At 44.5% G+C, this 19,686-nt stretch overlaps 1 protein-coding gene, 1 long non-coding RNA gene and 1 other non-coding gene across 3 annotated transcripts; all 3 read left to right on the forward strand.

Moving 5' to 3' along the window:
- Positions 1-1,074: 1,074 nt before the first annotated feature.
- RPS3A (ribosomal protein S3A) lies at positions 1,075-7,104 on the forward strand. Its single transcript, XM_045019237.1, has 6 exons — positions 1,075-1,231; positions 2,005-2,108; positions 4,047-4,234; positions 5,421-5,629; positions 6,281-6,390; positions 6,939-7,104. The coding sequence occupies exons 1-6, from the start codon at positions 1,170-1,172 to the stop codon at positions 7,058-7,060; spliced, it is 795 nt and encodes a 264-aa protein (XP_044875172.1). The 5' UTR covers positions 1,075-1,169; the 3' UTR covers positions 7,061-7,104.
- LOC123372087 lies at positions 6,536-6,607 on the forward strand. The gene has a single exon (XR_006580087.1). It is a non-coding gene; the product is annotated as a small nucleolar RNA SNORD73 (small nucleolar RNA).
- A 6,836-nt stretch (positions 7,105-13,940) lies between the features above and the next one.
- Positions 13,941-19,622, forward strand: LOC123370876. The gene is made up of 3 exons (XR_006579603.1): positions 13,941-14,033; positions 14,600-14,690; positions 18,576-19,622. It is a non-coding gene; the product is annotated as an uncharacterized LOC123370876 (long non-coding RNA).
- The last annotated feature ends 64 nt before the right edge of the window (positions 19,623-19,686 follow it).

Raw genomic sequence — 19,686 nt, forward strand, 5'->3', positions numbered from 1 at the left:
GAAAAAAATATGTTGAAGTGTTGCCCAGGTTAGACTAAGGCATAGATATGTGCATCAAGGCTTCAGGGGTCATGTGATCTAATCTTTCATTTTTAAATGTTTCTAGCTGTCATGGTTGTGAAGAAAAACTTGGAAGTATGAACTGAGTGTACTGTATACAGCAGCAGTTGTAGGAAGCCTGATAAAATAGCCTGGGGAGGTGTGAACTGCCCTTTGCATCTCCATGGGTTCTTAACTCTGAAACCTGATGTGCAAGGAGGCCAACACAGCTCCCACCCCCACCAATCTAAATAAAGAATTTGGGGGTCAGGGAGCTCTTTTCATCTGCCACTTCAGAGGAAATGGCAGCTGTTATGTGGCCCCTGCCTGGGGTCCAATATGGGGATGTGCCTAGGGGCCCAGGGAGTCTTAATCTGTCCCCGATAATGTGTTAAACATGAATGTCTTGTCTTGTATAGTCAATACAGATCCACTATAGCTGGTGTCCAACCTCCCTCCCACCTCTGCCAGTCATAGGTACCTTGTCTGCCTCTATCGCCTCCCTCCCACGATTTTTGTGACCTTTGCTGCTTTAACAGGGAGCCGGGGGCACAGAACCAAGTGGGAAGCAGCTGTGGACTGAGACATGCTGGAGGAAAGGGTGGGAATCCGAATTAACTCCTGGGTGGGGGCCAGGACAACGTGGGGCTGAGCGCTCCAGCGGGGGGAAATCACCCCCAACAAATAGCAGCACTGGCAGGGCCCACACCGGGCGCAGCCGCAGCGCAAAAATCAAGGCACCGTGAAACCTCGCTGCGCGGATCTGTATTTTCACATGTGCGCTGGCGGGGCAGTGCAGGGGGGCCCATCCCAGAGCGCTGGGCTGCAGCCCGCGGTAGCCACGACGCCAAGGGCGATGGACGCGGGATCCAGGGGATAGCCCCGGCGCCCACTCGTAAGCAGTCACTAGGGTGAGCCCATTCTGTTCCTCGCCTTGGCCTCCCCCGCGGCCGCGCTACTTGGTTCAGTCCAGGAACTTAAGAAAGCTGATTTCCCCCCCGTTGCCCCCGCCCCTTCCGCTCTGGTTTCTCGCGAGAGTTTGGTAGGCTGAGTTCTCGCGGGAGGCTGACTCTCTCGTATAATCTCGCGTTGCTGGCGGGTTTCGGCCTCTTTGGCTCTAGGGCGGCACCATGGCGGTTGGCAAGAACAAGCGCCTCACCAAGGGCGGCAAGAAAGGCGCAAAGAAAAAAGTGTAAGTGAGGCCGGGCGGGGGCGAGGGGTGCCGGGGGCCCCGCCGGGGGGCCTGCTGGGCAGCGGCCCGGCAGGATGCGCCGGATGCCGGGCGGATTGGGGCGGCCGGCGCAAGCGGTGGCGGTGTTGACATGGCGGCGGCTAGACCGGGGGTTGGGCGGGGGCTGTAGAGCGCGCGGGTCCCCGCTGCACGGGAGGGGCGGGGCGGGGCTGGCTCTGCTGTGAATCCCCCTGCCCGAGGTGGGGGGCCAGGGCCTGGCCGCACAGGGTCCCCCAGCACCAGGCTGCGGCTCTCGGGGGAAGACGGGAGTTCGGGGCCGGACTGCCTCTGCCCCACGTGCCGTGCGGAGCTGTCTTTAGTTGCCCCTGCAGCTCGGCTGCCGCTTTACCCCCAGCTCCGGCGCGATCCCAGTGCAGCCGGGACAGAGCCGCACTGCTAGATACTGTGCGCTGGGTCCTGGTCTCTGACTCTGTCCGTGACCGTGCAGGGCCTAGAGGGCTAACACTGAGCCCCACATTGGGATGAGTCGGTTACTTATTTGTTGGTCCACTGTCTGTCACTTATTGGTATTTGTGAACTTATGCTGATAAGAAAACACGTTTGCATTAATTTGGAAATGCATAAATTGAGGCAGCCTATGGTATTTTAAGTATGTTGTAACTCTACCACAGTTCTGTTGTACATGATAAATATGGAGGAAGTAGACCAAATTTTAGGCCAGATTTAATCTGAAGAATGAGTGGAAATATTATTATTATTATTTTTAAACTAAGGGTCGATCCCTTCTCAAAGAAGGATTGGTACGATGTCAAGGCACCTGCAATGTTTAATATCCGAAACATTGGGAAGACACTCGTCACCAGGACCCAAGGAACCAGTGAGTATCTAAAGTGTTGAGGTAACACTTGATATATGTTATGTCCTGTCTTTTAAGACTGTGCAATGCAGTATCAGTTGTAAGCTGTTCCTACTTAAATGAACGTGATTTGCAATATTATAGGATAACTAGACTTAAAAAATGTGTTTTGACCTCAGTTTGTTGGGTAGCACTAAGGTTTTTATCTTCAGTAGACAAAGAATCAAGTTTTGCATACAGAATATGGTTTGGTTCTTGTCCATGCAAGATGAACTAACTGATCTCTATCGAAAGCTATTGGATAATCTGTGGGACTAAAATGCAAAGGAAGACCCAATAAAGATTAGAATTGTGGGGTGGAAATTACTTAAAGGTATTTAAAAGCATCTGGGGGAAATGACAAAAAATGATCAATATCTTTTATAGGAGAGGAAGATCTGGAAAGCAGTGATGCAGAAAGATCTTGGGAAGGACATAATGGGCAGATCTTTATATGTGGGGTTTCATTGTAATAGGGTAGCAAAACCGCTAATTTTTTGGGCACTGTATGTGCAGAGGCATCACTGAGTAGAGCCGGGGTTTTCAAACTAGGGGTGGACCCCTTAAGGGGTCACGAGGTTATTACATGGAGGGTCGCAAGCTGTCAGCCCCACTTTCCTTCCAGCATTTATAAGGGTATTAAATATGTAAAGAAATGTTTTTAATTTAAAAGGGGGGTCACACATAGAGGCTTGCTAGGTGAAAGGGATCACTAGTACAAAAGTTTAAGAACCACTGGAGTAGAGGGAGGTGGTTATCTTTCACATGATCAGGTGTGACCACAGGTGGAATACTGAGACCACACTTGGAATACTATATTCAAGTACGGCAGTGGTTCTCAGACTTTTCTGTTGGTGACCCCTTTCAAATAGCATGCTTCTGAGTGTGACCCCTCCCCCTTATAAATTAAAAACACTTTTTAGTATCTTTAATACCATTATAAATGCTGGAGGCAAAGTGAGGTTTGGGGTGGAAGCTGACTGCTCATGACCCCTGGTGACCCCCTGAGGGGTCTCAACCCCCAGTTTGAGAACCCCTGACGTAAGGGAACCTCAGTCTCTACTATTCAGAGATCAACAATGGAATCTGGATAAGCACAACAATTACGTAAACATAGGTGTGCAGCTTGGCCAGCATGATTAGGAGGGAGTTATCTTTACATGTGTTTCAGGGTTTAAATATCAAAGAAGGACACAAATTATTTAGCATGGTGCATGGGTATAATTATGAGCGATGGAATAAAATTAAAGAAAGGGAAACTTTGGTCTGATTACGATTCATAAAAGTGAAATCTAGTAATGACCCATGATAACTGTGGACATAGAGAACCTACTGCAAGGACAGTCCTGCAGTGGCAGAGGAATAGTTGTTAAGTGACAAAATTAGACTTGTCATGTGCACTGCTCCCTAATTTCAGTTCTTAATCATTTATATCTTTAGCTCTTAGTTTGTACATGCATATGTTTTTTTATGTGTTAAAAAAAGTACACCTAGTTCTTACATTTTTATACTTATACTGTCCCCAAAACGTTGACCCCCATTTCTAAAGGTATTGCAACACTGAGCGCACCAACAACCTAAATGCCTTTTTTTAAATGTTTGGCTGAATTGAGACTGAATATTCAGGCCTGAACATAGAATTTATTTTTCGAATTTTAAATATGGGGCACAGCATGATGTCTTTCACTGCTTTGTACTGATGCCTGACTAGTTCATTGACTAACTTCAACTGTTGCAGAGAAGTTTTTTTGTAATAAAGTAACCGACTAAATTTTTGTAGATCCAAACTTAAGTGAATTTGTGTTCAAGTCTAAGTCTAATGTGGACTCTAATATTATAAATAAATATCAAATGAGGGTTCAGAATCTGACTCAGCTAGTCCTAATTTTTAACAAAAAATATTATTTCATATGCATATAGAAATTGCTTCTGATGGACTTAAGGGCCGTGTGTTTGAAGTGAGTCTTGCTGATCTGCAGAATGATGAAGTCGCCTTCCGTAAATTCAAGCTGATTACAGAGGATGTTCAGGGCAAAAACTGTCTGACCAATTTCCATGGAATGGACCTCACCCGTGACAAGATGTGCTCCATGGTCAAAAAATGGCAGGTAAGTGGTAATGATATGTATCTGTGAAGCTGCAAAATACTACCTTGATAGTAAACTGCCTCTAAAAATTGAGATGAAATAACTTGATCTTTGATACTGATCTTTTCCTTGTTCAGGCCAACCAATATTATATTTGTTTATTGGTTGGTGTTTGCTTATTTTTTTTTTTTAAACCAATAAGATAAAGCTTACAGGTCATATTTTTAAAGACCAGCATCTGCAGCAATTGCTGTTGCCTGCAAAGCCACACAGTTGCAGAAATTATACACAGTACTTCTAGCACATGGACTTTAAGCTTCGCTTAAAAAAAAAAAGGCAAAACCTGTTTCTGAGGCCTTATTTACATTTGTTGTAGTTAGTCATTGGCTCCACTGAGGCAGCTACAACGTGGTTATTTGAAGCAAATCACTGAGACCTTTATTATAGTGAGAAGGGCAGGGTTTGGGAGGGCACCTTAAGAGAACAGAACACCTTGCTGCATGTATCATAGTTACTACTTTCAGGTTACACTTAAATACAAACTTTCAATATATAGGATGTAGACATCATCCTTATCCCAAATTTAAGAAACCATAGAATGTCTTTATTCTAATTGGTGGATGTTCATGTGCTTGTAAAACTAAATAATGGATGTTGACTACAAGCAAGCTATGATTTTACTGGCTCCAAGTTGCTCCTGCTTATGAGGCAGGGAGTTTGGGATGTTCAGTAGAAGTGCCAACACAAGAAGAGGGGGGTTGGAAGGGAAAGTTACTTGGCAAGGAGAGACTTCCCATTAATAGCAAGGATGGCATATAAAATCCCAACCTGGGATGGAGGAGGTGCATTACAAGAATCAACACCTTTGTGCTCCCTGTTAATACTAGTGTTACTGAATTCTCTCTCCTTCACTCAATCTGCTCATTATTAGGGTGCCAGATGTAAGAAGTGCTGCTGGTGTCATCAGTTAGTGCTCTTCCAAACCCTGTTTAGGAATTGGAAGTGTCAATAGCAGTTTAATATTAGGTAGAATTTATAATAATTTAGGGGCTAACTATTCGGACCTTAATGTTGGGGTCAAGTGACAGCAACACTAGAGTATTGTTTAGGAAGATCTGACTGGAAATGCTTAGAAGCTGTGCCTTGCGTTGTGTTGTCTTTCTGTGATGATAGAAGGGACAAATGTATTCTATAACTTCTTTTCTAGACCATGATTGAAGCCCATGTTGATGTCAAAACTACCGATGGCTATCTACTGCGCCTCTTTTGTGTGGGTTTTACCAAGAAGCGCAATAACCAGATTCGCAAGACCTCATATGCCCAGCATCAGCAGGTCCGCCAAATTCGCAAGAAGATGATGGAAATCATGACACGGGAGGTGCAGACTAATGACCTGAAAGAAGTTGTCAATAAGCTGTACGTCTCGGTTGTCATTAATCAAGCTTTAACTTGGGAAACAGTTGCCATTCTACTCTGGTTTAATTGAGTTTAAGTGTTGGTTTACACAGTCAGATAGGTTTAATAGTAATTCATGTTATTAACCTAGTTTAAATTTCTGTGGGGACAGTACTATTGTGGTTAGCTTTTTTTTTAAGCACCTCTGTGAGCAGTAAGGTGAAGAAACTGATTGCTAGAGTATCTGGATGTACTAATTTAATTAATATTTGCTAATTAAATAACTTACTATCTTGTAAAACAATTTAACAGGAGCCTTAGTCATTTTCATTCCTGGTTGAGGGCTCAACAACTACTTTTGTTGGGGAACCAAATATTTAACAAAATTATGGAAAGCTTAAGATACTGTTCCCCCCCCCATACTCTCTTACCACCTGCACCACATCTGACATCCACCAAACTGTTCTGATTATGTAAATCTAAAAAACAGAGTTTGGGAAGAGACTGCATGACACACAAATCTTTCTGCAGACTTCAGCAATGTCTATGTTTATAAGGACTCCAGTTCTTAACTGACGGGAGGGAAGGTGGGATGGACTGCTGTTGAGAATATTAAATACTGAATAATTTGAACTCTATATATAAATACTGAAACACTTGGATTATTTTCAGGATCCCAGACAGCATTGGCAAAGACATAGAAAAAGCCTGTCAATCCATCTACCCTCTTCATGATGTGTATGTCCGCAAAGTGAAGATGCTTAAGAAGCCCAAGTTTGAATGTAAGTTGATTTCTGCTTAAATGTGGAAGCAAATCTGAATTCATGTAAATAGTATTTCATTTTGAAATATTCTTGTTCTTGCTTGAAGAACCCAAATAAAAATGCTGGAAAGAACCAACTAAATGTTTGACGGTTTTGGTTTGGGAATGAATGATGACAACATGTTTCGGTCCCATATGACACCGAATGATTATACTCTTTCCCACTTTCTGACATTCCCATGTAATGCAGGACTGAGTTACTAATGGCATATTTGAAAGACTTGATTTATTCAATTACACAAAACTCTCATACACTTCACTATTTGCTCTCATGTCTTTGTCTAAATACAAAAGTTAACTAAATCAGTGCAGCCTCCTTGTGTGGGCACTCTTAAATGGGCATGTCTTACTGATTTAGCTGTGGTACAAGTTTGAGGTATAAAAAAGGCCTATTTAAATGATTCGGACATTTAACTTATCTTGCAGTGTATAGATGACAGGGAATTTAATACAAAGAATACTCAATCCTTAACAATTGCAATATTGTGTGGTGTTTTTTTTTTTTAGTGGGCAAGCTGATGGAACTGCATGGTGAAGGTGGTGGCACTGGAAAACCTTCGGGGGATGAGACAGGCGCTAAAGTAGAGCGAGCCGATGGATATGAGCCCCCTGTGCAAGAGTCTGTCTAGAATCAAAAATGGATGGAAAAAATAAAAAAAATGAATATACAGCAGTAATAGTATTTGGTTTCATGCAGCGATACTAGACACTTACACCATATGTGGTATAAGATGCTGGACTCTTATACCTATTACCCTTATCAGGTATGCCACTTACTGCTATTGTTTCACATGCTAAAGATGTGAGCTGGTATGGAATCTACCTCTTAATTGATCACAGTTAGGAGAAAGCAGGTTGTCAGGGTTCCCTCCCCACTTTAAACTTTAGGGTACAGATGTGGGGACCTGCATGAAAGACCCCCCCCCCCCAGCTTATTTCTACCAGCTTAGGTTAAAAACTCTCCCCAGGCACAAATTCCTTCCTTGCCCTTGGTATCGCTGCCACCACCAAGTGATTTTAACAAGCATTCAGGAAGGGCCACTTGGAGCCCTACCTCCCCAAAATATCACCCCAAGCCGATACACCCCCTTTCCTGGTTACAAAGTGACCACAGATCAACCTCCCTGGGTCTTCAGGACTCTGAAAAACAACGAGGTTTTTCAAAGAAGTTGATTTAAAAAAAATGAAAATTAAATACCTCTGTAAAAGATTTGAAAGAATCTTCTCCCCTTATTGGTCCTTTTGGTCAGGTGCCAACCAAGTTATCTAAGCTTCTTAACCCTTTACAGGTAAAGGGGGAATTAACCCTTTACAGGGTACGGAGGGATTTTATGCTACCCTTAGCTGTATGTTTATGACACACACACCACACCCCAAATCACAGACTCTGCTGGACAGCCTGCTCCACACTGGCTGTGATTTCTTGGAGCTTTAGGATAAAATAGAATTAATAAGACACATGCACCTCGAGATATGCTACTGATTATATAAAAACTAACAATATTTTCCACATTTCGAGGATGATTTTAACCAGTTGATTGTGGGAAACTTTCATGGGAGAGTGCATCAGCCTCTTTGTTAGAAGCTCCTGAAATGTGTTGTATTTCAAAATCAAAATTTTGGAGTGCTAAACTCCATCAAAGAAGTTTTTTGTTATTGTCCTTGACGGTATGAAGCCACTTCAGCGCAGCATGGTCGGTTTGCAGGTGGAAACGCCGTTCCCAAACATAGGGGCGTAGCTTTTTCAGCGCATATACAATGGTGTAACATTTCTTTTTGCTGATTGACCAGTGGCTTTCCCTCTTAGACAGTTTTTTGCTGAGAAACATGGAATTCTTGACCCGGTCCTATCTGCATTAAAACTGCTCCCATACCACAGTTGGATGCATTGTTGGTTACTAGGAAAGGTTTGTTAAAGTCTGGGGCCCTTAGTACAGGGTCAGACATGAGTGTCGCTTTAAGCTGGTTAAAGGCCTTCTAACACTTTTTCATCCACTGAACTGCATTTGGCTGGCTCTTTCTGGTTAGGTCTGTCAGTGGGGTGGCAATTTGACTGTAGTGCAGTACAAATCGCCTGTAATATCTGGCCAAGCCTAAAAAGGCTTGGACCTGTTTCTTTGACTTTGGGACAGGCCACTTTTGGATAGCATTTACTTTGGCCTGTAGGGGGTTGATAGTTCCTTGACCCACCTGGTGTCCAAGGTAAGTCACTCTGTTTAGGCCTATTTGACACTTTTGAGCTTTAAGTTAATCCCACCTCCCTTATGTGCTCAAAGACTTTTGCAGATGCTTCAGGTGTTCTGCCCATGAATTAGAAAAGATGGTCACATCATCAAGGTAGGCCACTGCCGATTCTCCCAATCCTGCTAGGAGACTATTTACAAGTTTTTGGAAAGTGGCAGGTGCATTTCGCAGCCCGAAAGGGAGTACATTAAATTCATACAGCCCTACATGGGCGGTGAAGGTTGACCTTTCCTTGGCGGATTCATTCAGTGGTACTTGCCAGTACCCCTTGGTTAAGTCTAAGGTAGAGATGAACTGGGCACATCCCAGTTTCTCCAATAGCTCATTTGTGCATGGCATTGGATAGTTTTCTGGGCGAGTTACAGCATTTAGCTTATGGTAGTTCACGCAAAAGCATATCTTCCCATCTGGCTTGGGAACTAGAACCATTGGAAATGCCCATGAACAGTTAGCGGGGCGGATTACACCCATCTATAGCATGTCCTGGATTTTCCGTTCTATAGCAGTTTTGGCTTGAGGAGACACCTGGTAAGGCTGGGCTCTAATTGGGCGAGCATTGCCTGTGTTAATGGAGTAGTATGCCCATTCGGTCCGTCCTGGGGTGGCTGAGAACACTGGCGTGAAGCTAGTGCACAGCTCCTTGATCTGCTGTCGCTGCATACACCCAAGGGTCATGGAGAGGATCACCTTTTCCACACCTCCATCACTTTTTTTTCTTCATAGTAGATCTAGTAAGATGAGGCCCTGAAACATAAACCCTTGCCTCAGAGACCCAGTCTGAAGCCTGAACCAAAGTACTTCCAGGCATTGCTAAGCAAAAGCTGGGCTGTGAGCCAGAGGCAGGCCCTGCTCACAGAAATTGACAAGAGGAGGGTTGTTAGAAGCAAGTGCATTCACATATAAGTGCTAATAAGAGGAACTTGTGCTAAGGTGACATCAGGACACTCCACAGACATAACAAGGAACAGGCAGGTGCATCTTAAAGACAGGGTCAAAAGGACAGCATGATGGATAGATCTATCTGTTTGAAACAACATGATCAAAGGAGGAGACAGCACCCTAATGAGTCAAGGGGCTGTACTTCAGTACATCAGTAGGGGTGAGTAATCTGTCCTGTAACTTTACAAAAGTAGGTCCCAGAGTACGCATCTTTGCCCAGCCTAGGGGGCAGTGTTGTGTCCCACCGCTGGCTGAGCTGTGTCCATTGCCAGGGGGCACATATTCATAGTATGTCCTGTAGAGTCAATCGGAAACTATTACTGTGCTTCGTTTGATAATAAACCTGGCTCGGGTTCCTTCGTACCTTTCTAGAGTCTGGTCTTTGGGGGTTCTCTCGGGGGTTTGTTGTGTCAGCTATCTGCGTCGAGCCGGGGCAGCACACAGAGGGAACATGCACACAGCTGACTGTTATCATTGAACAAGAGCAGAGTATCACACTGGTAGCTACTGACAACAGTAGACACCTTCAGGCCACTCAGCATCATCTCCCTGGGCTGTAAACTGAAAAACCTTTAATTCTCTGGAATAAAAGGGCTTTAGAGAATTAACATGGTGTATATTAAAACTTTAGGTTTGAGGTGGGGGATGCTATGAGATAGTTAACAGCTCCCAGGCACTTTTCAGCCATGAATGGCCCTTCCCATGATTCTTCCATCTTCATGGGCCTGGAGCGCCTTCAAGACCATAACTTGGTCCCCTACTTTTGAAGAAACTCTTTTTGCTCTTCCTGAGCATCTTAAGTTTTTTCTAGCAAGGGCTAAAGAGTTTCGGAGAGTGTTTTGTAGGTTGCTTACAAAGTCTAGAATGTTAGTTTCTGGAGGAGGCATAAACCACTTCCACTGCTGCTTCAACAACTGTAATGGCCCCTTAACCTCGTGGCCATACACAAGTTCAAATGGTGAAAACCCTAAACTGGGATGTGGTACAGCCAAGAGTAACAGCTGCAACACTAAGTCCCAATCATTGGAGTGCTTATTTACGAATTTACATATCATGGCCCCCAAAGAACCATTAAACTTCTCCACCAGGCCATTTGATGGTGGTAAGGGGTGGCAACCAAGTGGTTCACCCCATGAGCTTCCCAAAGGCTTTTCATGGTCCCTGCCAGGAAATGAGTTCCCTGCAAAAATGTTTGTTAGTGACTGACACAAACTTTTAGCTCTGGTGTTGCTGAGAGCTACTGCTTCTGGCTATTGAGTGGCAAAATCCATGAAAGTCAGTATGTACTGCTTTCCTCTGGGTGTTGGTTTTTGTTTGTTTGTTTTTTGGAAAAGGACCTAGAATATCCACAGCTACTTGCTGAAATGGAACCTCAATTATGGGGAGTGGCTGGAGAGGGGCCTTGAACTGGTCTTGGGGTTTTCCCACTTTTTGGCATACCTCACAAGACCGGACATAGGTAGAAATGTCCTTGCCCATTTCCTCCCAGTGGAAGGACTTCCCCAAATGGTGTTTGGTCCTGTTCACCCAAGCATAGCCACTAGGATGATCATGGGCTAAGCTGAAGAGCTTTACCCGGTACTTAGTTGAAACTACCAACTGTCTTTGAGGATGCCAGTCCTGGTGCCCGCCAGTCCTTCTGGTGCCCACCAGAAAGAGTTTCCTTCTATAAAAGTCTTCTTTCTACAACAAACCGGGATGGATTAGAAGAGCTGAGAGGCGGTGGGTTGCTGCGTGCCGCTGTCCAAGCTCCCTGAAGGCTTTCACCTGCTTCCTGTTTGGCCTGGAACTGTTCCCTTGATGCTGGAGACATTAGTTCCTCACTGGATTGTGGACTTACTTGGGCTTGGTCCCTCTGGAAGCGATGTAGGTGATGGAGCTGTTTCTGTTGACTGTTAACTGCTCTCTGCTGGTACACTATGTTGTATTTCAGGCTCCGGCTGAGCCTCTTGCGAAGGTTTATTTGCTGCTGCCAGTGCAGGCTCAGTGGTGCCCTCTGGCATTGGAGCTGTAGATGGGGTTGCCAGTGCTAGATTCAGTGCTGGCAATGGTTCTGGTGCTGGTTGCTCCGCCAGTTGCAGTTCTGGGACTGGGTCTGTCTGGGTTTCTGCGCCTGGACCCACTACTGCTGTTGCAGACATTGGCATGGGGTTCGGTTCTATCATCTCCATGTGGGTCTCTGGTAACACAGACGAGGCCCAGGAATAGAGCTAGGTGTGAAGACTTGCTTAGCCTGGCTGCAGGTGACCATTCCCGCCCTCTTGGCTAGCTTTACATGGTTGGCCAAGTCTTCCCCCAGCAGCATGAGAATGGGATAATCATCATAGACTGCGAAAGTTCACATTCCTAACCAGCCCTTGTACTGGACAGGTAACTTGGCTGTAGGCAAGTCAAAAGAGGTTGACTTGAAGGATTGAATCGTTACTTGGACTTCTGGGTTGATTAAGTTGGGGTCCACTAAGGATTGATGGATAGCCGACACTTGCACTCCAGTGTCCCTCCACGCTGTAACCTTCTTCCCACCCACATTCATAGTTTTCATGTGCTCTGAGGGTATTTGGGAGGCATATGGGCCTGAGGACCTTTGGTGGGACCCCAGTGCAATGAACTGTACTCTACTGGGGTTCTTGGGACAGTTGGCCTTTACATGCCCCAGTTTGTTACATATAAAACACTGCCCAGCTGACTGGTCAGTAGGGCGAGGTGGGTTGCTGAAGAATTGTGTGGTGGGATGGTAAGATGTCTGGGGTTTTTGGGGGGATGTAGGTGGAGCCTTGGGCTGCCCTCGGTGGCATGATGTGGTCTTGGGGTGTTCCTTCTGGTATCCACCCAAACTCACCAGGGTTGTTTCTCTCTGCCACCTCCACCCATTTTGTTCCAATTTTCCTCGCCTATCTGGCGGTCTGGGACTGCTCATATTGATCAGCATAAGAAGCAAGACTTTCTGCTGAGTCCATTTTCTTATCCCATAACCACTGTTTTACATTATCACTGGTCATAGTCAGGAACTGCTCCTGTACAACCAAATCACACATTTCTTCAAAGCTAAGTACATCCCTTCCTTTGACCCATTTATTTAACAGATCCTTTATCTGGTTTACATAAGCCACATTACTTAGTCCAGCCCCTTTCTTAAGGGCTCTAAATTTTACTCTTAAGTTTCAGGGGTAATTTGAAATTGTTTAAAAACCAAATCCTTATATTTACCATAGAAGCATCAATAGGCATCTTATTGAATATGTCCAGACCTCTTCCAGTCAATTTTGCTACTAATGTGGTCATTTTGTGACCGTCAGGGATTGCATGGAGGGTGCACAGTCTTTCAAAGGTGATGAAATATATATTCAGCAATATCACTGGATTTATCATAGTGTGGACATAGTCACTCCCATTTGTGGATTTTTGGGGAAATGGAGCCAGCTGCTGAAGGGTTCTGTCTTTCCAACTCCATAACAGCGAGGTAATACTTCCTCTGTCTTTCCCTCTCCTCCTGTTCATGCTTCCGGTCCTTAATAGCCCTCTCTTGAGGGCAGCCTCTTCTCTGGCTGTTTGTACCTCCAACTCCAAGAGCCTTAAGGCCATCTGTCTATTATATTCTTTTTGTCTCTCTTCAGCTTTGAATTTGGCTAATTCTAATTTCTTTTGAACTTTACTGTCCGTCATCCTAGCCTTCCTGTGCTTAACCTAGCCTAACCTGAGAGCTAGACAGAAAAAAAAAAAACACACTTGTGAATTCCCCTGCAGGAAGTTAACTACCCTGCCCTCAGGCAGAGAAAAAAACTTCAGGTGCTCTCAGCTTTTATTTAAAAACAAACAAACAAACAAAAAAAAACAAAAAAACACCTCCCTTCAAGCAGCCAAAAGGAGGAAGAAAAATCCTTTTAAACCCTCTGTGCTTCTGGTTTAAAATTATCCCACCATGCTGCCACCATGTCAGGGTTCCTTCCCCACTCTAAACTTTAGGTACAGATGTGGGGACCAGCATGAAAGACCCCCACTAAGCTTATTTCTACCAGCGTAGGTTAAAAACTTCCCCTAGGCACTGGTTACAAAATGAGCACAGATCAACCCCCCCTGGGTCTTTAGGACACTGGAAAACAATTAGGTTCTTAAAAGTTTATTTAAAAAAAAAAATCACCTTGTAGCGGGGTGGTCACCTGCTCCTGCCCAGAAGGGCTTAAAACAGCCCTTCGAGAGGGCTGTGGCAGGGGAAAAGCTTGGCTGATTGGGGGAAAACAGCCTCAGCTGTGGCCACGCCCCAAACAGACCCAGCTGGCCCTATAAAGGCCAGGGAAGCCAGGAGTAAATACTCTCTCTTCCTTTAGAGGGAGAAGAGCCTGGCTGCTAGGGAGTGTACCTGGGCTCTCCCTAATTTTTTTCTTCCAGATACAGATCTCACCCTGGTTATCATTGTTTTAGGTAGACCTAACTAATTTATTTTACTTGGGGCTACTCATTAAATCTAGGACAGCATGCATCTTCCCCAAGTTGTCCTTCAGGCAGAGTGATTAAAAGTTTTGAAGCTGTTTAACATGCTTCTTAGTCACTGCTGCTAGTTCATTTTTGGGCTCAATTCAAGGTGTAGATTATTCTGTAGAAAAGCCCTTAAACTAGGACCCATAGACCTCTGAAACCATCTCTCCACCATGCCCTCTTTTGGGGTTTTGTTCACAAATGCTTCAGTTGATGGTCTCAAGAGTAACTTGCAGTGGGACCAGTGGAAGAGCATTTTAGGTCCAGTGTGTTGTTAAGAACAGCCCAATAGCATAATCCAAGGGGCACCCTGATATCTAGCAGTGAATTGCAGCTGGCCTGACCAGATCAGTGTACCCCAATTCACTATTTTTTATAATCTGAATCTAAAAGCTGTAATGTAATATGTCCTAGAAAGCTCATAACTAATTATTAATATAATTATATAATGTAGGTGAAAGCAGCTGATGCAAAGGTATGGACATAAATTGAAATTATAATTCTTAATTTAGTGAGACACAAGGAACTCAGTCTAAGGCATGTTTTCTGTGTGCGCAGTCTAAGGCCAACTGAGGACACAGAAGGGCTTCCTGCTGAATCAAGGTAATTGAACTTTGGGAGAAATAAGCAAGGACAGAAAGCCATTTTAGGCATCCATCACTGGACAGATGCAGGAAGGGAGAGCTTTCAGAAGCTCAGATGGGTCCTTCATCCCAAGGATGGGGTTGGAGTCCCTGGGAACTGGACTATAGCATAAGGGGAGGCTAGCCCCTAAGATCTTTCACTAGGGAAGACAAGGGAAGCCAGCCTTTCTTTATCTGTGAAGAGATCCTGGCCAAAGGTGTGGTCAGCCATTTTGAGTCACTTCGTTGACAACACGTGGTAAGGATTTTTTTTACATTGAAACGAGACAGTTGTTTGTTAAATCTTACCCATTAGAAAGTGTGTTTTGTTTTGTTATCCTGTCTACCTTTATTTTCTTGAGCTCATTCAGTTCACTCATTTAATTCATGCTCTTTTGTTAATAAAATTGTTAGGTTCATAGTATAATAATAATAATCTAGTGTTGTCTTTAACTTGGAGTATTAACTCCAGTTAGTGAGAAACTGGTGGGTTTTGTTTCTTTACAGGAACAAACAACCTTATTATTTCTCTCTCCTGTCCAGGAGAGGCCTCAACACTGTAGGGCACATGGTTTGGGGGAAAAATTGGGGCTGGGAGTGTGTTGGGGATTGTTAGGGGAAAAGGGAATTAAAGGGAGCTATTAAAGGACCCCTGCTAATAATGGAAGTTCAGATTATCCCGTATTTAGGGTCTGTCAGATATGGTCTCAGTGAAATTGAAGAAGGACAAGATTAAAGGTGAATGACAAGAACACTCAGTGGTTTGTAATCAAGGGCATGAAGCCCTGTCCCTCTAGCCCTTACAGATATTATGGACTTGTGACGGGTTGGATCACAGAAACCCCCTTGGGAGCTGCCACCTCATGTGCCAAGACTACTTCTACCCTTGCTTTCCCTGCCAGCTCAGGACTCCAGCACCCTGTCTTGCTGAGCCAGACACTCCTGTCTGCTCCAACACAGACCCAGGGTCTGAATTACTTGCCCCAAAGCTGCAGGTTTACCTGAAAGCAGTTAACAGAAGTGTTCCTGTCTTTAACACTCAGATGCCCAACTCCCAATGGGGTCTAAACCCAAATAAATCCATTTTACCCTGTATAAAGCTTATACAGGGTAAACTCATAAATTGTTCACCCTCTATAACACTGATATGCACAGCTGTTTGCCTCCCCCAGGTATTAATATATACTCTGAGTTAATTAATAAGTAAAAAGTTATGTTATTAACTACAGAAAGTAGAATTTTAGTGAAAAGAACAGGAGTACTTGTGGCACCTTAGAGACTAACAAATTTATTTCAGCATGAGCTTTCGTGAGCTACAGCTTACTACTTCGGATGCATAGAATGGAACACACAGACAGAAGATATTTATACATACAGAGAACATGAAAAGGTGGAAGTATGCATACCAACAGGAAGAGTCTAATCAATTGAGATGAGCTATCATCAGCAGGAGAAAAAAAACTTTTGAAGTGATAATTAAGATGACCCATAGAAGGTGTGAGGAGAACTTAACATAGGGAAATAGATTCAATTAGTGTAATGACCCAACCATTCCCAGTCTCTGTTTAGGCCTGAGTTAATTGTCTAATTTGCATATTAATTCAAGTTCAGCAGTTTCTCTTTGGAGTCTGTTTTTGAAGTTTTTTTGTAGCAAAATTGCCACCTTCAAGTCTGTCACTGAGTAGTTAGAGAGGTTGAAGTGTTCTCCCACTGGTTTTTGAATGTTATGATTCCTGATGTCAGATTTGTGTCCATTTATTCTTTTGCATAGAGACTGTCCGGTATGTACATGGCAGAGGGGCATTGCTGGCATATGATGGCATATATCACGTTGGTAGATGTGCAGGTGAACGAGCCCCTGATGGCGTGGCTGATGTGATTAGGTCCTATGATGGTGTCACTTGAATAGATATGTGGACAGAGCTGGCATCGGGCTTTGTTGCAAGGATAGGTTCCTGGGTTAGTGTTTATGTTGTATGGTGTGCGGTTGCTGGTGAGTATTTGCTTCAGGTTGGGAGGCTGTCTATAAGCAAGGACTGGCCTGTCTCCCAAGATCTGTGAGAGTGAGGGATCATCTTTAAGGATAGGTTGTAGATCTTTGATGATGCGCTGGAGAGGTTTTAGTTGGGGGCTGTAGGTGATGGCTAGTGGCGTTCTGTTATTTTCTTTGTTGGGCCTGTCCTGTAGTAGGTGGCTTCTGGGTACTCTTCTGGCTCTGTCAATCTGTTTTTTCACTTCAGCAGGTGGGTATTGTAGTTTTAAGAATTCTCAGTGACAGACAGACAGACTTGAAGGTGGCAATTTTGCAACAAAGGCATTCCAAAGAGTGGCAATGGATATAGTGGGCCCTATGCCATGCCCCACGCGGAGGGGGAACAAATATATCTTAGTGGTAGTAGACTTTGCCACTCGGTATCCTGAGGCAATCGTGCTGTCTAACATAGAAGCTGAAACAGTGGCAAGAGCCCTGCTCACCATATTCAGCGGAGTGGGCTTCCCTAAGGAGATTTTGTCTGATCGGGGGTGGGGGTGGCAAATTTTATGTCACAGTTGTTCAATGAGCTATGGTGTGTGGAGTGAAACAGCTTAAGACTGCCCTGGGCAGTGGAAAGGTTCAATGGGACCCTAAAATCAATGTGGGGATGTATGTCAAGAAAAGGGGCCAGAGTTGGGACGAGCTATTGCCATTCCTGCTGTATGCCTACAGGGAGTTACCCCGAGAGTCCATGGGCTTTTCTCCATTTGACCACCTGTATGGGAGAAAAGTGAGGGGAGCCCTCGATCTCATCAGGGATACCTGGGAAGGGTGCAACATGGTAAGGGAGGAACCCATGACTGAGTACGTCCAGAGGTTCAGGAGGGAGCTGAAAGACTTGATGGAAATTGTCCAAAACAACCTCCAGAGCAGTCAGGCCAAGCAAAAGGCGTGGTATGGTAAAAATACTTCTACACGCACTTTTGACATAGGGGTTTGGTCATGGTACTCAGCCCTGCCAAAAACTTCAACATGCAAAACTCCTGGGAGGAGCCCTTTGAAGTGGTGGAAGTGGCGAGTGAGGACACTTATAAAGTTAAAAAGCCCCTGGATGATGCTGTGCCCCAACTGGTACATGTAAACAGACTCAAGGCTTATCACAGTAGAGTGGCCGGAGTAAACATGATCTGTTGAGCCAAAGGGGAAACTGAGGCACACCCACTCACTGATCTGATGGCTGAATGCCAAGATGGGTCAACCCTGGAAAGTATGGAAATCTGTAGTGAGCTGACACCAGTTGAGAGGAAGGAAGTGTTTTCAGCGCTGCAGAAATACAGTGAGGTATTTTCCAACAAACCAGGGAGGACACGTTTGCTGTCCCATAGAATCCTCATGAAAGGGGCTCAGCCTCCTCCTTCTTGGCCTTACAGGGCCACCGGCAAGGTGAAGGAGAAAATTCGGGCTGAGATACAAAGCATGTTGGACTTGGGGGTGATTAAGGAATCTGACAGTGCATGGGCTTCCCCTGTGGTCTTGGTCCCCAAAAGGGATGGCACAGTTAAATTTTGTGTATAAGCTTTATACAGGGTAAAATGGATTTATTTGGATTTAGACCCCATTGGGAGTTGGGCATCTGGGTGTTAAAGACAGGAACACTTCTGTTAGCTGCTTTCAGGTAAACCTGCAGCTTTGGGGCAAGTAATTCAGGCCCTGGGTCTGTTTTGGAGCAGACGGGAGTGTCTGGCTCAGCAAGACAGGGTGCTGGAGTCCTGAGCTGGCAGGGAAAGCAAGGGTAGAAGTAGTCTTGGCACATCAGGTGGCTGCTCCCAAGGGGATTTCTGTGATCCAACCGGTCATAGGACTAACAGTCAATAAATCTATACTTTACAGCCGAAACGCCAGTCACAGAGGGAGGGTTGTGTCCGACTGATTGCTTCAGCTCTGATGCAGTGGACGACCCGGACATTCTACTGTGCCTGGTGATGTATACAGGAGGAACACAGATCAAATCGGTAGTGGTGAGTTGATGTGTTGCCCCTTAGAGACTGCTCACAATGACCGATGCAGACACGGGCTGCCACCATGATGGACAGTATCCTATAGCCTATGAGAGGAGCTTATATACTCTCTTGTCTCCGAGCAGAATTGCCGGATCACGTAACCAATCTTTTCCCACCTTACAGAAAAAGGGCGCCAAAAGTCCAACAAGAAGGGAGACCAACATAGCTCCCAAACAACTATACAGAATTCAAAATGGTGATTGTGAACAATTTTTTAAAATACCATAACACAATATACAGTTAGAATACATAACACAACAGTTTTGCCATACAGGGATCTTGCTGGTTGTAATAAATGCTGGTGGAAGCCAGAATGGCGTTATAAGGTTGTTCTGAACAGGGAGGGTGATAGTGTTCTTAACACTCAGGGTAGGACAAGAAGTAATGGGCTTAAATTACAGCAAGGGAAGACTTAGGTTAGACATTAGGAAAAACTTCCTAACATAAGGGTAAGGTAGGGTTGTTAAGCACTGGAAAAAACTACCTAAGGAAGTTGGGGAATCTCCATCACCAAAGATTTTTTTAGAACAGGTTAGACAAACCAGGGATGATTTAGATAATACTTAGTCCTGCCCCAGTGCAGGGGATGGTCTAGATGACCTATCAAGGTCCCTTCCAATCCTACATTTCTGATTTTTGTGACTGAGAAAACAAAGCTTACAAAGTGGCATAATTGAGTTGTGAGCTCTGCAGATTGATTTGCAATTCTTGGTAGAAATAGTCTTACTAAATACTTGGGCAACAATTATATTTAAGCTAGGGAAACCAGATTGCCATTTAGCAGGAAGAGACATCCAACTGATAGCAACGTTAAAATAAACTTATTTCCTTGTGTGGCACAAAGCAGGGCCAGCTAAAATTTTTTGAGTAGGTGGGTAACCTTACAGATACCAGGACTGTCTGAAACAGGATTAAATTGAGTTGGAACTGCAAGAGTTCAG

The sequence above is a fragment of the Mauremys mutica genome, chromosome 5 (genome assembly GCF_020497125.1).
Source record: "Mauremys mutica isolate MM-2020 ecotype Southern chromosome 5, ASM2049712v1, whole genome shotgun sequence".
Taxonomy (NCBI): domain Eukaryota; kingdom Metazoa; phylum Chordata; order Testudines; family Geoemydidae; genus Mauremys; species Mauremys mutica.

Bases quoted from the DNA above. Each gene is read 5' to 3' on its own strand.
- RPS3A (XM_045019237.1), top strand. From the start codon at position 1,170: ATGGCGGTTGGCAAGAACAAGCGCCTCACCAAGGGCGGCAAGAAAGGC. The intron at 2,109-4,046 runs GTGAGTATCTAA...ATATGCATATAG, and splicing joins CACCAGGACCCAAGGAACCA to AAATTGCTTCTGATGGACTT. The intron at 4,235-5,420 runs GTAAGTGGTAAT...CTTCTTTTCTAG, and splicing joins CCATGGTCAAAAAATGGCAG to ACCATGATTGAAGCCCATGT.